Source organism: Lepidochelys kempii, chromosome 9 (genome assembly GCF_965140285.1).
Source record: "Lepidochelys kempii isolate rLepKem1 chromosome 9, rLepKem1.hap1, whole genome shotgun sequence".
Lineage (NCBI taxonomy): Eukaryota > Metazoa > Chordata > Testudines > Cheloniidae > Lepidochelys > Lepidochelys kempii.
In genome coordinates, this window is record NC_136388.1 from 22920182 (window position 1) to 22935253 (window position 15072).

Sequence of the window (15072 nt, forward strand, 5' to 3'; positions counted from 1 at the left end):
TTAGATATACAGTGACAATAAGGTCAATCAAATCTCTTGATGCAGTGTGCTCTGCTTAGAACCTATACTCTGTTTTCATGTGCATGCTAAGCCTTCAATAATTTGAGATTCACTCAGCAAGGTTTTCAAAAGAGATGGAAGTCCACTCACCATAATCCCTAACATAAGAGACATCTACAGAGGATACTCTAGTTCTATTAGTAAGAAGAGATTTATATGCTCAGGAGGATGCAGCTATCGGATGAGTATTCTAGGCAGGAGACAAAGGAAGTCAATAGGTTTAAAAAAATAAAAGGTGAAATACTGTGAAAAAGATGGAATACATAGGGTTAAAATACAGCCATTGGAACACTTTACAATACATAAACCCCAACACTGCAATAGTAAAATAAATTAGATTTTTCTTTATTACTATGGGCATTAAGGGCCTGAGCCAAAACCACTTGAGAGTCTCTCCATTAGCTTCAATCAGCTTTCAATACAGCCCATATACTAATGCAGTCATCTTAGGCTGGGATTTCCAGAGCAACCTACGATTTTGATGCGTAAATCCCATTAAAATTTCAATTGGAGTTATTTTCAAAGGGGCCTAAGAGTGTTAGGAACCTAACAGCCCTCACATCTGGGCACTCCTCATTATCATGTAAGAAAACCTTTGGTGTTTAGATTATGGACAAATCTTGCAGTGATTGACCATTGAATCTGATGGGTATGTATAACTATGATAAACCATGGTAAGCTGTCCCTCTAATGAGGCCCCCCCTCCCGGCAATTTCTTTATTCATATTTATAGCGTACCTTCACCCTTGCGCCTGAAGTTATTGCTGCACTTTGGAAATTGAAATTAAAAGAATATTCATCCATTTCTTAGTGTTGCCGTGTAGTCAGAGGTGAAAGTAAGTCGGTACGCTGTGCTGGACTGGACCGGCTTCCCCAGACTGGTGATTTACAGGGCCCGAGGCTCCCTGCACCAGCCAGAGTGTCATGCCCTCTAAATCGCTTCCAGAGTCCTGCTGCCGGAGCCCCGGGGTAGCAGCAGCAGAGCTCCGGTGGTGATTTAAAGGGCCCGGGGCTCCGGCCACTGCTGGGAGCCCCAGGCCCTTTAAATAGTCACCCGAGCCCTGCTGCCGGAGCCCCTGGGGTAGTGGCGGCAGGGCTCCAGCAGTGATTTAAAGGGCCCAGAGCTCTGCTGCGGTAGCGGCAGCTGGAGTGCTGGGTCCTTTAAATGGCCCCTGAGCCCTGGGCTCCTAGCCACCTCTGCAGCTGGTAGCTCCAGGGCCTTTAAATCTTGATGTAAAGAGCCTGGGTATTTTAAGGCCCCGCCTCTTCCAGTTGAGGCCACGCCTCTTCTGGTTGAGACCACGCCCCCTGCTCAGGACTCCGGCATACCGGTAAATCCTTTACCTTACTTTCACCCCCGCATGTAGTACATGTTATACATGCGGGGACATGCCATGAGCTACAAGCTTTAAAAGACTGGAACTTTTATTGGAAATCTGATGTACCAGAGTGATATCAAAGCAAAAGGAAAAAGCAACATGAGACAGCTAGAAGTGAGGGAAGAAATGAGGCATGTCTTAGCTGAAACTGCCACCAGTTTGTAGTACCACACTTCCTCCTCTTGATATCTGATCAGACACAGAGAGAAAAGAAGTCCTTAACTAGTAACATACCATTGTAATTTGTCAGAATACTTTATGTAATGTCCTCTCACCCATGCTGAGGTGGTAAGTTAACCTGGTTTTGCTCTCTGATGTTTAAATGCAAGTCCCAAGAGACTTAATACACTTTCCTCCATAGGAATGTGTAAAATCCACCCAGAAGTATGAACATTTTTACTGTATATTTGCCTTCTTGTTCTTCACTGACTAATGGGAAAATGAAAGCTAGGATTGTCAGGCACTGGAAGAAAACAATTCCTGAGGCCCCAATTCCCTCCTAAAATGGAAGATGCCAAAGAAATGTAGGTTCATCGCCTGATTTGAAGTTTTCTTCTATCTGGAATACAGAATAATGAGATAATAATGCTGCTGTCCAACTGACTGCTGCAAGGCATTTGTGCCTGGAAAACTTGCTACATATAACCATACTACCTGCTAGGTCACAATTCCTATTACTCAAAAAATAATTAGGAACACGTTCAATTATTAGGACTTTCAACTGAATGCCTCAATAACTTCCATTATCCCTTCAGTGCACGCCTGAAAGAACACACAAAAACAACCCCACAAAAAATATTAGAATGTAATCCCTCAAACATGCATAAGGTTCTGAAGAACACAAGCACACAGATATCCAAATACAGATACAGTTCTGGTGTTTCCTGATGTACATGGTATGGCTATATAGGGCTGAGAAGCATACCGAACAGCTGACATTACTCTTCATCTAGAGAATATTAGATACATTTAGGAAAGGAAGAATTTGGTGAATACCTGTAAGACAGACACTTCAGTGGTCATCACCAGCGCTGGAATCGGAGGGGCCAGGAGGCCATGCCCCCCTTTTTAAATAAACATAAGTGCAGAAGTCATGTCCCCTGCAGATTCTTCCCACTCCCACCCTACCCCTGGCAGTATAATAGAGTCTGCCAGGGAAGCACCTTTCTCCCACCAGGGGCTGCTGTGGCACCAGAAGAGAGCAGCTGGCTCACTGCTGGAGCAGCCAGCTGCAGAGAGGGAAGGAACACGTTTGCTGTGGTCCCCACTTCTACAAAGATTCCAGTTCCCTTGATGGTTGCTAGCTAATGTTGAAAAGGAAGATGTCTAATAGCATAACATAGTATCTTGTATGTATATATGTACTTCTGCCATCTACCGTACTGAACTTCAGACTTGATCATTGGTCCATCCTAACAGAGAAGTCAGTGGAGCTCCCACTTCCTTGTCTGATAAAAATCTGGTTTTGGAACTAAACTTTGCTCTTTGAAGCAGATATGAAGATAACTGGTAATTATGGAGCAGCCATAGACTATTACAGTACAGGACGGGTCACTTCTAAAAACTGACCTTGGCTTCAGCTGAAATACATTAAATTGACTAACTATATCAATACTCAACATTTACTATATATACAAAGAAAATAATACTGGTATATCCTGCTACCAAGACAAAAAGAACTGAGATGCTAATTTTGCATTACAGTGTTAAAAAGCCATCTGAGAAGCGATTAGTACAACACACACACACAGAGTCATTACATGTCTAAAATTGTACACAAAACCTTTTTGCATGTAAAAAAGAAAATAGATTGGTTAAGATAACTATTACTTAAATAACTGGATACCCCACCACATCCACTGATTCCTCACTGTCCCTACATGTAAACAGTCTGACTGAACCCTGCAAACATTTACCTACATACTTAACTTTACGTGTGAGGAACCCAAGTTACATCAACAGTACTCGTCAGGTGCATAAATGCACGTGGCTGGTAGTTACACAAATTAGACTTTCAGTCACTTAAGTGTATTAACTCCAGATCTTCCCTCCAAGCTCCTCCCTGCTCTCTTGCTACATCCCTCCTTTTTATGTAATGTCTGTTATTAGGTTTATAAGCTTCTTGAGTTATAGACTGTGAAGCTGTCAAGGTTCCTTCCCCACTCTGAACTCTAGGGTACAGATGTGGGGACCTGCATGAAAAACCCCCTAAGCTTATTTTTACCAGCTTAGTTTAAAACTTCCCCAAGGTACAAACTATTTTACTTTTTGCCCCTGGACTTTATTGCTGCCACCACCAAGTGTCTAACAAATATATAACAGGGAAAGAGCCAGCTTAGAAACGTTCCCCCCCCCCAAAATCCTCCCAAACCTTACACCCCCTTTCCTGGGGAAAGCTGGATAAAAATCCTCACCAATTTGCATAGGTGAACACAGACCCAAACCCTTGGATCTTAAGAACAATGAAAAAGCAATCAGGTTCTTAAAAGAAGAATGTTAATTGAAGAAAAAGTAAAAGAATCACCTCTGTAAAATCAGGATGTTAAATACCTTATAGGGTAATCAGATGCAAAACAGAGAATCCCTCTAGGCAAAACCTTAAGTTACAAAAAGACACAAAAACAGGAATATCCATTCCATTCAGCACAGCTTATTTTCTCAGCCATTTAAACAAACAGAATCTAACGCATATCTAGCTAGATTACTTACTAAGTTCTAAGACTCCATTCCTTTCTGTTCCCAGCAAAAGCATCACACAGCTAGAGAGAGCCTTTGTTTCTCTCCCTCTCCAGCTTTGAAAGTATCTTGTCTCCTCATTGGTCATTTTGGTCAGGTGCCAGCAAGGATGTCTTAGCTTCTTAACCCTTTACAGGTGAAAGGGTTTTTCCTCTGGCCAGGAGGGATTTAAAGGTGTTTACCCTTCCCTTTATATTTATGACAGAAGCCCCGAGTACTTGTTCATGCTGTTATAAACAGTAATATAATAACTCCTTAGATGTGGGCTTTCAGAGTAAAACAGTGAATTATAGGACTTTTCTGGCACAGATACTGATAATTTTCTGGCAATGTTTGATTCATACAATATATAAAAAGCAATTCTTCTCATTAATATTTTTTAGATACTTACAAATGTGTGACTCAGTATAGCATAAACACCAGACAGGTAATGTTTTAAGATCGCCATATGAAATAATTTAATTAGTATTCATATATAATACAATCTTTTGGTAATCTAGAATTCTAATAATTACCTATGCCAGTGGGCTAAAGAGTGAAGACGGCAGTGACACACAGAATGTCCAAATCAATGATTCACTCATAACTGAGATAGTGAGGGTCAGTGTTAGAGAAGAGAGCAAAAATGTTACCCCTTCAGCCTTGAACAACCAATGCAAAAAAGTTGTGGGGCCCATAAAAAAATTGTGAAAAAATGTTTTTAATATTATTCTATGGGTTCTGCTCTTGCTTACCTGTAAATCTGATGTTAATGAAAGTGTCCCTATAACGGGGTGGTTACCCCGCTCCCGAAATAAGAGGAGTGAGAACAGCTGGGGGAAGTTGACTGAGTAGCTGACCACAGGTGTGGCCAGCTCAATCAGGGCCCAGCTGGCCCTGATAAGAGGGCTGGAGGCCAGGAGCAACATGTAGTCTCTCTCTAGCTGCTTGGGAGCAGGGTACCAGAAGTACAGTAGTGCTGGGGAAGGGCAAGAGGAGCTGGGGGGTTCTAGCCTAGCAACTCCCCAGGCTGTGGCCTTGATAAAGGCCGAAAGAAGGTACTAGGGCTACAGAGATGTAGCCCAGGGATAGGCAAAGGCAGCAGGTCTAACCCCTTGCCAATGATGAGTGACCATGACAGGTAGCAGTCTTCCCCCAGAAAAGGGGGCTAGCTGATGACTGGCAGCACCCACTAAGGAAAGGTAGTTTTAGAGGGTTGGGGGTTCCCCTGGGAGGGGAGACCCAGAGAGTGGGGGTACTTCTGGGGCAGAACCCTGAGGTAAAGGGCACTGGGGGCTGGGAGGGACACGGGGCCAGCGGCAGGTGAGACACTGGTCTGTAGAGGGTGCTCCATATGCTGTAAAAGGGCTAATTTCCAGATGAGCAGCAGGAGGTGCTGCACCAGTGAGTCATTGCTCTGCTACAGTCCCCTATGGCATCTTTTGAGAGAATACTGTACATGGGAAGTAAATGGCGGGGAATATGAAGCTTCACTGCTGTAACTGGACACCTTCTCTTGAAAAGATATATTTTTAAAAAGTTTGGGGTCATGTCATCTGGAGCTGATGGGAATTAGAATTCATATGAACTATGTAACTACATCTTGGGAAGATCACCAGTTGCAATGGTGGGACAACTTATCAAGAAATCAGCATCCAGGACCTACCAAAAATTCTATATAGGAATATACAGTATCACCTGCATTTTTGCAGACTCCTAGTGAAAATGCTTTATTTCAAATTGCTTTAGACCAGGACATACAAAAGCTTTAGTCTTGTGTAGGATTTTCCATCAGTGTGAGGAAAAAAGTAGAGTGCAATGAGCCATAAAGACATTTCTTCAATCAACTATTTTGATTCACTGAAGGCTTCTTTTAATAGGTGTGTGTGCAGGAAGGCAGAAGAAAGATGTTGCTTTTTTAAAACTTCCAGACAACGTGCCAGAAACTTTGTACTTAAGATCACAGCTGGTGAAAAGTTTACAAACTTTCTGTCTTCACTTTGGATGTGAAAATACACACTTTAAAGAAGGGGGAAAAAAGAAAATCTAGTTGGGAGTTTCTGATGGAGTGAAGGAATATCCCTTTCAAGACTATGAAGATTCTTTTTATTATTATTTGTATTGCCTAAGGACTCCAGTCAGATCAGTATCCATTATGCTAGGCACACCAGAAAAAACTGCCACAAAAAAGCCAGTCCTTGCTACTTTCACTGTAAGCTCCTTAGAGCAAGTGTGAGTAAGCAGAAATGAGCTATACGTGCCCAATAGTGAGATTAGAGAAAGGTGCAGAAGAAAAAAAATTCACTGCATCCAGAAGTCAAAGCAAAACAATCAATAAAAATTGAAATAATTGCAGCTATTCCTCATTCTAATGCATTACCTTTGATTTCTTAAGCCTTTAGAGAGAGATTCTCAACTCCCAGTCCTCTGCTTTAAACTCCAGGAGTGAAATCCTAGTCCCACTGAAGTTAAGGAGTTTTGCTCTTGACTTCATGGGAGACAGGAGTTCACCGTAGACCTTGCTTCCTACTTCTAAGTAGTACTGCACTTGCAACATACAAAGCAGAGATCATTATTGCTAATGCAGACAACTTCTGAATACATGATGTTAGGAAGATTAAATGATTATTTTTAAGCTCTAGGGGTGACATACAACAGGTGATACAAATTAAGCACAGAAAATGCATGATACTGCACAGGACTTTTTAGAAGACCCTAAATTGAACCTTCACACAGCTGAGTGCTGAGGTGCAATCTCAGACAACAGTAGGTGACAAATGTTATATACCTCATTTAATACATCATCATCATGAATACATGTTTAACTATAACTAATATTAAACAGCTAGCAGCACTTGAAAGAGATGTCAACTTTTACCAAAGAGTTAAATAAACTTTCAGGCAGCAGCAGACAATAACGTTGTTGACTTTATTTTTGCTTTGTTCCATCTACAAGTCTTTACATAGTAAAGTAAATGTTCTGAATAGTTGACTTTATATATGAAGATATACAGCTACACACAGACACATTTTAATGGAAAAGTATACTCATTTTATTCTTAAATTATTCATTTTACATAAATTAGTAAATGTATATAGGCAATTAAGCTCGGAATTTTATCCAAAATGTTTAGTATTATAAAACCTGTTGTAAAGGAAACGGAACACACAAACTGAGTGGTGGGATCTAGCAAGAAAAATTGTATTCACATAACTGTTTTAAATTTTAAAAAATTAGACAGTTCTAGGGAGGAAAAGGAAACTTCTTGTCATTTTATTCAACTGCTCTACCAATTAGCTTTTTTCCAGTTGCTACAAAAACCTTTGCAAATTATTTTGTGACTTCTAAGTAAATGTAATGGATTTACCTGTGCAAAAAGACAGCTGTTACAAAATTGGACATTTGGGCTGATAAGTGCTCTGATTATGAATACTCAGAGTTGCATAAATATCTGTGCTATTCTCTGTATCCTCCATTGTGTGGGACCATTGTACCTGACCATTAAGCTATTTTTTCAAAATACTTTCCTCCTAGTTTCTATTTGTTCTCTCATCAAATACTGGCTACTATATTTTGTAGTAAGTAACAGTAGTCACATTCTTACTGCCCAGAACAGTTTTATACAAAGAATTAGGAATCATATGTTTACAGAGGCATCTTATGTTACTTTAAAACAGATGCTGTATTTTTAGTTATTTTTGCTAAAAATGTTCGTTACTTCCTGCAACATAAACAAAAGTCAAAGACCTGACGATATTAAAGTTGACAATTACTATGAATCAGAAACTCTTTTCATCTGCTTATGAAGCTATAAACATTAGATTCTATTTTTGCTATTCTTCACTAATTTCATTGTTGTATGTAGAATGTCTAAGAAATGACCATTCCAAAAAGTGAGTTATTTTTATGTCAACACAAATATCAGATGAAGCATTATTCTATTGCAGAAAATAGTTAAGTATTTCTAGGCAGTAATGAAGTCACTAAATGGGGATCGCAATCCTATTAAAATGCAGTAAATTGTTAAATTCGGGTTTGTGGACATTTATATTCCTTCTTACAAATAATTACTGAACCCACTGTATCTTATTTCAGAGTTTGAGATAAATCCTTAATGCCAGATGCTGCAGAAAGCATGGTGTTTTGTTTTGAACTCATCTGCATATAAACACCCTAGGAAATTTAAACAGGAATATTTTTAAAACGTACATTAGAAGAATATTTGTCCTGGCCACACTTCCACATGATTGTAGGCTGTCCAGAGCTGTCCATGGTACTGAAGAATGCAAGCCTTGCCCATTTGAGTAAATAATTGTTTACTCTGATTTTATTTGAGAGAAATCCATAAGCTGCTATTCAGTAGAATTAACTTGTCTGAAGAATCACACACACAAATCAAAAAGGCTATTGTTACCTTTCTGTTCTCAAGAGGTTGTCTGAAAAGGCCTAGAGACTGGAGAGCAGAAATCTTGGAGTGTTTCCAAAAAGGTGGAGACTAAAATGCCTATAGACTGAGTTTTGTCACTTGCCACCCCAGAAACTGAAGAGCAGAGACTTAACTGCTGAGGTGGAACATATGATTCCAGACAACTAATTTAAAATTATGCATAGAAGAAGCTGCTTCTGCCCAAAGAAGCAAATTTATTTCATTCCTATGCCAGTGCTTCAAATTAAAGTGAAATACAAATAATCCAGGATACCCCACCAATGCTGTGAAAAACTCTGGACACAGGTATGTCTCACACCAGCCATTGCTTGCCTATTGAGGATTATCACAGGAGAGAGAAGGCTCTCCCTGGCTCTGGCAGATTGTGTCTTTCAGGCTAAACCATTTAAAGAGCCACATGACGCTAAATGAGGTCATCAGTAAAACAGGTCACAACCACAACCATATGTAAAGGAAGGCTTTGTGAGAGCGTTTGGCATTAACATTTTTCTCAAAGAAAAACTTTATAATAGGTTTAGCTTCTCTAGGAGCACATTTACTCTTAGAGACCAGCCTCCAGAAGGGTAATTAAAGGTCATTCTAATCTTATCTATCTAGGTAGTTTTTACTTACTGAACTCAAATGGACTGCTCCCAAGAATAAAGTTCACTTGTGTTGCTAAAAGTTGCATTATCAAGCCCTAACTTTTTAATTGCATGTTAGAATCAGTTTTAAACAAAGTAGCTTTGATATTTACAGATTAGACCACCTACTTCAGGGGAAAATGCAGAATTTTCAGGCACAAAGCATAGAAAGAAATGGTTTACCTACCCGTTTCTGCAGTGAAGAGAAATGAACTATTTAGATGCAATGCGTTATTTTAAAGATAACTGCCCTTTTTACCATACTTTATTTTAATTTGTATTTTGCTGTTAAATATTTTTTTTACAATTTGGAAGATTGCTCAAGCATTATCAATATGTTTGCAGTACAATAATCTGTCAGATGTTCAATGGTAATTCCTATCCAACTAATAAGAAAAAAAATCTAGTATTACATCTACATGTTTAGCAATAGCAGTTCTTAATCAGAATGCAAATAGATTTACAAGAGAAGAGTCTTAGCAGAAAATCTCACTCTCTCATCCTACTCCCATATCCTCCCTTCAAGCCAACGTGCCACTTTTCTGCCGAAACCCAGAAAAAAGTGGTTTCTAACCGTGACTGGGATTTTCAAATGAGCTCAAGCTAGTTAGGCACTGAATTCCTATCAAATTTCACTGTGACCTGGGTGCATAACTCCCTCAGGATTCTTTGACAATCTCACCCCCTGCATTATTTTAGCATTCAAATCAGTTATGAACTCTTCTGTATCCTATTAAAGTATTAATTGTATAATGAGCTATAATGAGTTTGTGGCTATAATTCCCAAATGTTACTCATTAATACAAACATTAATGCTAAAAAGATTGTAATTTAGAATTATTGAAGTCTTTGAATGTGTCTGCAATCTCTTCTGCAAAACCTGTGGTTTCTTATTAAGAGACTTAATTTCCAGGAAACACATCTTACATAGATAATTAAAGCAGGTAGAGTCAGAGGCCTTATTGTGGGAGGCCTCTCATGCTTGATCTATTGTTCCCTCTGGCCTTCCTGACTGGTTGTATGGGCTGAATCTTGCTCCACTGAAATCAATGGGAGTTTTGCCACTGGACTTCAGTCAGACCAGGATCAAACCATATGTTGGTGGGGCAAGGTATCTGAGGCAGGTAGAAAAGTACTGGTAATAGTCAGAGCTAGTCTGATCATCCTTTTTTGGAGGAGATTCCCCCCCCCCCCATACACATACACACACACACACCTGATTAACGGAGTTTTCCACATTCCTGACAAGATTCACAAGGCAAAAAAAAAAAAAAAATAGCAACCACCTCCCAAGAATAGGAAGGGTAGCAAAGTGTCAGGGACATGTATGTTGTACTGTATCAGTGCTGTTAATGAGAGTCTATACAGGTAACCTGGAAGGGCTTGATTGGGATCCTCCCACAAGGACTCCTAACCAAAGTTATGATAAAGTCCAAGGTAAGCTTTGGAGAAGGAGGTGGCTAAAAGACAGAAAGAATGTTTTACATATAGGCTGGAACCTTACTACCATGCACAGACACACCACACCACATGGATAAAGTAAATGGAATCACATTGGCATAAGAACAGTGAACAGAGTGCTGAATTAGGCACAAGATTTTTAAAAAGATTTAAAAGAATAAATAAATGTACAAAATTAGATGAAGTTTAACAACAAAAATTTGTTTTAGTTTGTCCACAAAATTCTAAGAAGTGATATCCTGGACTTTAGCACACTTGCAGCAGTACTAAATTAATTGGGGAGTAACTGAAGAATTATATTTGAATTAAGTTTGAATCTGTTATATTAAATGGCAGAAAAGGAGGATGCCTACTATACATTTGAAATCCATATGCAACACTTGCTGCCCAGTTGAATTATGCAAGTGTATAATTTCAGTAGTTTAAGGTTTTTCTTTGAAAAATGCAAATGCATTGTAAAGTTGAAGCATGCACTGTCCTTATGGAAGTTCTGCTGTAAATATAATGTAATGTTCTGTAAATGCAAAGAACAGAAATGAGCTGAAGTCCAGTGATTATATCACTAAGATCTTAGCTGTGCACTGGAGGTTTTGAAAGGGGTCTGATTTTTGAAGAATTCTGAAGTACATTTATTTTCCTACAATAGCTGGAATCAGAATCATGGTAGTCAACCAAAATTACTTGGGATGGCTCAATTTGGTCCTTAATATAGAAACTGCCTAATGGAGAGACCCACTACAGATGGCTTTTCCTCCTAAATAAAGTGGCAATCTATTATAACAGTAAAGTTGTGATTTGGGGGAGATCACACAGAGCTGCAATAAGGATGACATTGCTGGATCATCTCATGGAGGCTTGTTGCTTGTCCATCTCCAGCTGAGGGGTGTCCCGCTTGGCAGCCCTGGCCTAGCATGTGTGTCACTTGAAGGCATCCCAATTACATGGAATTATCATTCTATTTAAGCAGCAGTCATCACCATTTATCATCATTAGGTTTAAATCAGGCCTGCCAGACACTGTTGTTAGTCCTCAGAACCACCATAATGTTTTTTCTCTCTCTTTCTTTTGGTTGGTGGGGCTGGGGTGGCAATCCTTTTCCTGACAGTCTAAATTATTGAAATATTTTCTTTTCAACCCTTCTGATACGTTCCTTTTGGAAGTGTATGGTTGATAAAGATTATTGTTGCTTTCCACTGTGAAAAGTTTTAAATTCAGGTCTTTTGTGCTGTATCTAGAGACAAATGGATGCATAGTAAGATTTTAAAATTAAACTTGTAGATTTGATGGGTCCCAATTAAATAGATTTCTTAATGGGAGAGGGTGTTATATTACAAAGTATACTTCTAAATATAAAAAATTCCAGTACATAGGAAGCTGTTCAAAATACTTCTGTATCAAGCCTCATAAATCATTCACACTATATCTGTTGCATAGATCCAAGAACTAAAAGTTAGTTAGTTTGTAATTTCACAATCATTGAGTGCCAGAAAATATTAACATATCCTCTCTTCATAATGCATGTGCACCATTCACATACGTTTTGTATGAAGGAGTAAATAACCTGCAAAGTTTGAAATACATTGCATACACAATTTCATTAAAATGTGCAGTCTTTGATTATAAGAAGTTCAGAAAAGTTGGATTTCTGACTACCTATAATCTTTACATTTTAACTAAAGTTACTTGTGACTAAAACTCTTAAACCCTAGAGGTAAGCCTTTACTTTCATTAATTGTCATTCTAACCAGCCCTGGTGCCAGAAGAAATGAGGACAAACATGGCAGCAGTCCAAAAAAATAAATGGGAGCCCTTAGCACTATCTGCTTCTTATAAGCCAGCCAAAAGGAGGAGCAGGCACACCTGGAGGCAATGCTATTGAAATGCCACTGAGACAAGTAGCCCTGGCTCCAGTGGCAAAAGGCCCTATAAACAAAGCCTGCTGACTGGCTTAGTGAGGAGGAAGAGTATTATTTGTTTAACATCGGGGACACAGTGTCTTCTGCATGTATAGCCAGCTCACTGCCCACTGTGGATACTATCTTAAATAATGTAGTTGAAGACAACATGCTAGGTATGAGGGCTGGAGGATGCAGTCAACACACATACAGTTTTTATGTACATTTTTCTCAAACAAAGAAATAAACACTTGTACTGGGAAGAGCAGTGATAATAAAATTATGTTTCTAACTCTTCAAAGATTGTGAGTTTCCTTCTCTAATAGCTCCCTTTCTATAGCATGAGTTTCACGTCAGTGCTTCACTTTAAAAACAAGAGTTTTTTGAATACATGAATGCAGGTAGCTGGTCTAAAACAAGTACCATTGCATAGAATTAAAGGCATTTTAATCAACGGTTTGTCAAGCTGCTGAGATTCAGAGTGACACAGATTCAGTTCAAAGACAAAATGTAATATGGTTATCTGCAGCAAACTAGTCTAAGCCACAGCTCGCTGAAGCCCTATACATATGAATGGTGCATGATCAGAATCAAGTTAAGGAGGGTTCACATCACCATAGATCAATAAGTAGTGATCAAATGATTGATTACGTGTCAGGCACATCATACTGCCCTCAGGGAAATTCGATTTTACTGGCTTTCCTAAGTTTATGAAATCAAATAGCCTTTAAAAAAAACCCACCTTATAAAAACCCACTAGAAATGAAAATTGTGATATGATTGACTGAAGAGAATTTCAACCCAGTAAATTAGGGTTGAGGCAGCTGGTTTAGAGGAAGAAATTAATCTGATCATTTTGCCCCAAAATTCCCATAACTTCTTAATGATTATTTTTAATTATTGCTTTATGTTTCTGTATTCCTGGTTCTAACTATGACCAAAAGAAGGAAGTATCACATTTGATGAATTCAGAGAATTCAAATTATAAATTCCAATTACTATCTGAACTTGAGGTTCAAACAGTGTTAGTCATCCTGACTCAGTTTATGCACATTTTGGATATATCACTTTGCAATATGTACTGTGTATATGGGGCAATGCCTGGCCAATCCATCTCAAATGCACATCTCAGGTTCTGACCAGTTGTGTGTGTGGGGCTTCTTTGTTTGGGTTCCCCTCCCCCTCCCCCCCACTTAGGTAGCCTTTTCATCAGACTGTTACCCTCCATATTTTTCAGTCCTTTGTATGTTTCTTTTCTGCTTTCTTTCATGTCTGATTTTCAACAGGGGGTGCAAAAAAGGGAAATAGGTAAGATGAGAAAGGGGGAAGTAAAAAATAAATTAATATGTTTTAAAATATAGTGACTGCTCTCAGCCTGGAACTTCCCCTTTCCTTGACAGTTTCTTTAACAGCATTTTATTACCTCATAGGATAACTATATTAAAAGATTGTAAGATGCTCAAATGCTTTGGTAATTGGGTCCTGACAAGTACTGTAGCTAAGATAGCTAGTCCTTCACCTTCAAAAAACAGATTCTGTTTTTTTTAAAGGGAGACAATAGAAGAGTCTTAGCATTATCAAAAGTCAAGGAAAATGACTTCCTCTTTCTTTATTCTAACTTTGGCAAGTTTACTGAGGACTGGAATTCCTGAAGTGAGCATTTCTTTAAAAAAAAAAAAAAAATCCCAAAAGCAACCCTAGTGTCCATGCTTTATTTTCCACATAAAATAATAAAACTCAAAATATACTAATTTTGTTGGAAGAAGTGAAAGCAATACAAGTAGTTTTCCAGATTAAGTTACCTCCTTCCACCCCCACTGCAAAATGAATTATCTTTGAAATCACCCAAGCCCTTAAACCACAAAAAATGTTCCTGAGCGGGAGGAGAGAGCCATCTTGTGGTATTTCAGCAAATATAAAGCATGATCAAGAAATGGCTATTTAAAATATCCAGTGACATTCCAGTGTCTCACAAACTAGATCTACATTTGTTTTATCTATTAGAGGATAATAACCCATTTAGTGCATATTATATTACATTCAGAACTCAATATTGCAGTATCGGTTCATACTAAGAAAGTGGCCTCTAGGTATGAACAGAAAACATCTAAAAATAAAACAGTAATATTTTATTGAACACTTTCAAGTTTAATATGGCCTAACCCACTATGGTGTCACAGAAGACAATGGCTAGGGGAAACAGTTTATTTAGTTTAAGTTTATCTGGATAATGTAGTTGATGGGCTAAAAAGGGCCCTTCAGAAGAGCTGTGTGCTTAATACTATAGGATTTTGTTGTTTCTGTGCAAAAGGTAGCAGATTATACGAAATTCTGTTGCTTGATTTTTAGAGTGTTGGATTCCTGAATGAAAATTGATTTCCAGACTTAAATTTTTACCAAATCAAGTCATGGTTAAACTGACAAGTATCAAATTCACATGTAAGTACGGCTAAGTATCTTCCATCTACTTGTGATATGCAAGAACAGGTTT

The 15072-nt window shown here is 38.6% G+C and overlaps 1 protein-coding gene across 1 annotated transcript in view; it reads right to left on the reverse strand.

Annotated features, from left to right (window-relative positions):
• Window positions 1-11863: 11863 nt before the first annotated feature.
• The window catches only part of IQCJ (IQ motif containing J), a 62721-nt gene continuing 59512 nt past the window's right edge, over window positions 11864-15072 (reverse strand). Inside the window, exon 7 of the mRNA XM_078854331.1 lies at window positions 11864-11917. Within this exon, the coding sequence (XP_078710457.1) occupies window positions 11864-11917 (54 nt within the window). The remainder of the gene's footprint in view (window positions 11918-15072) is intronic.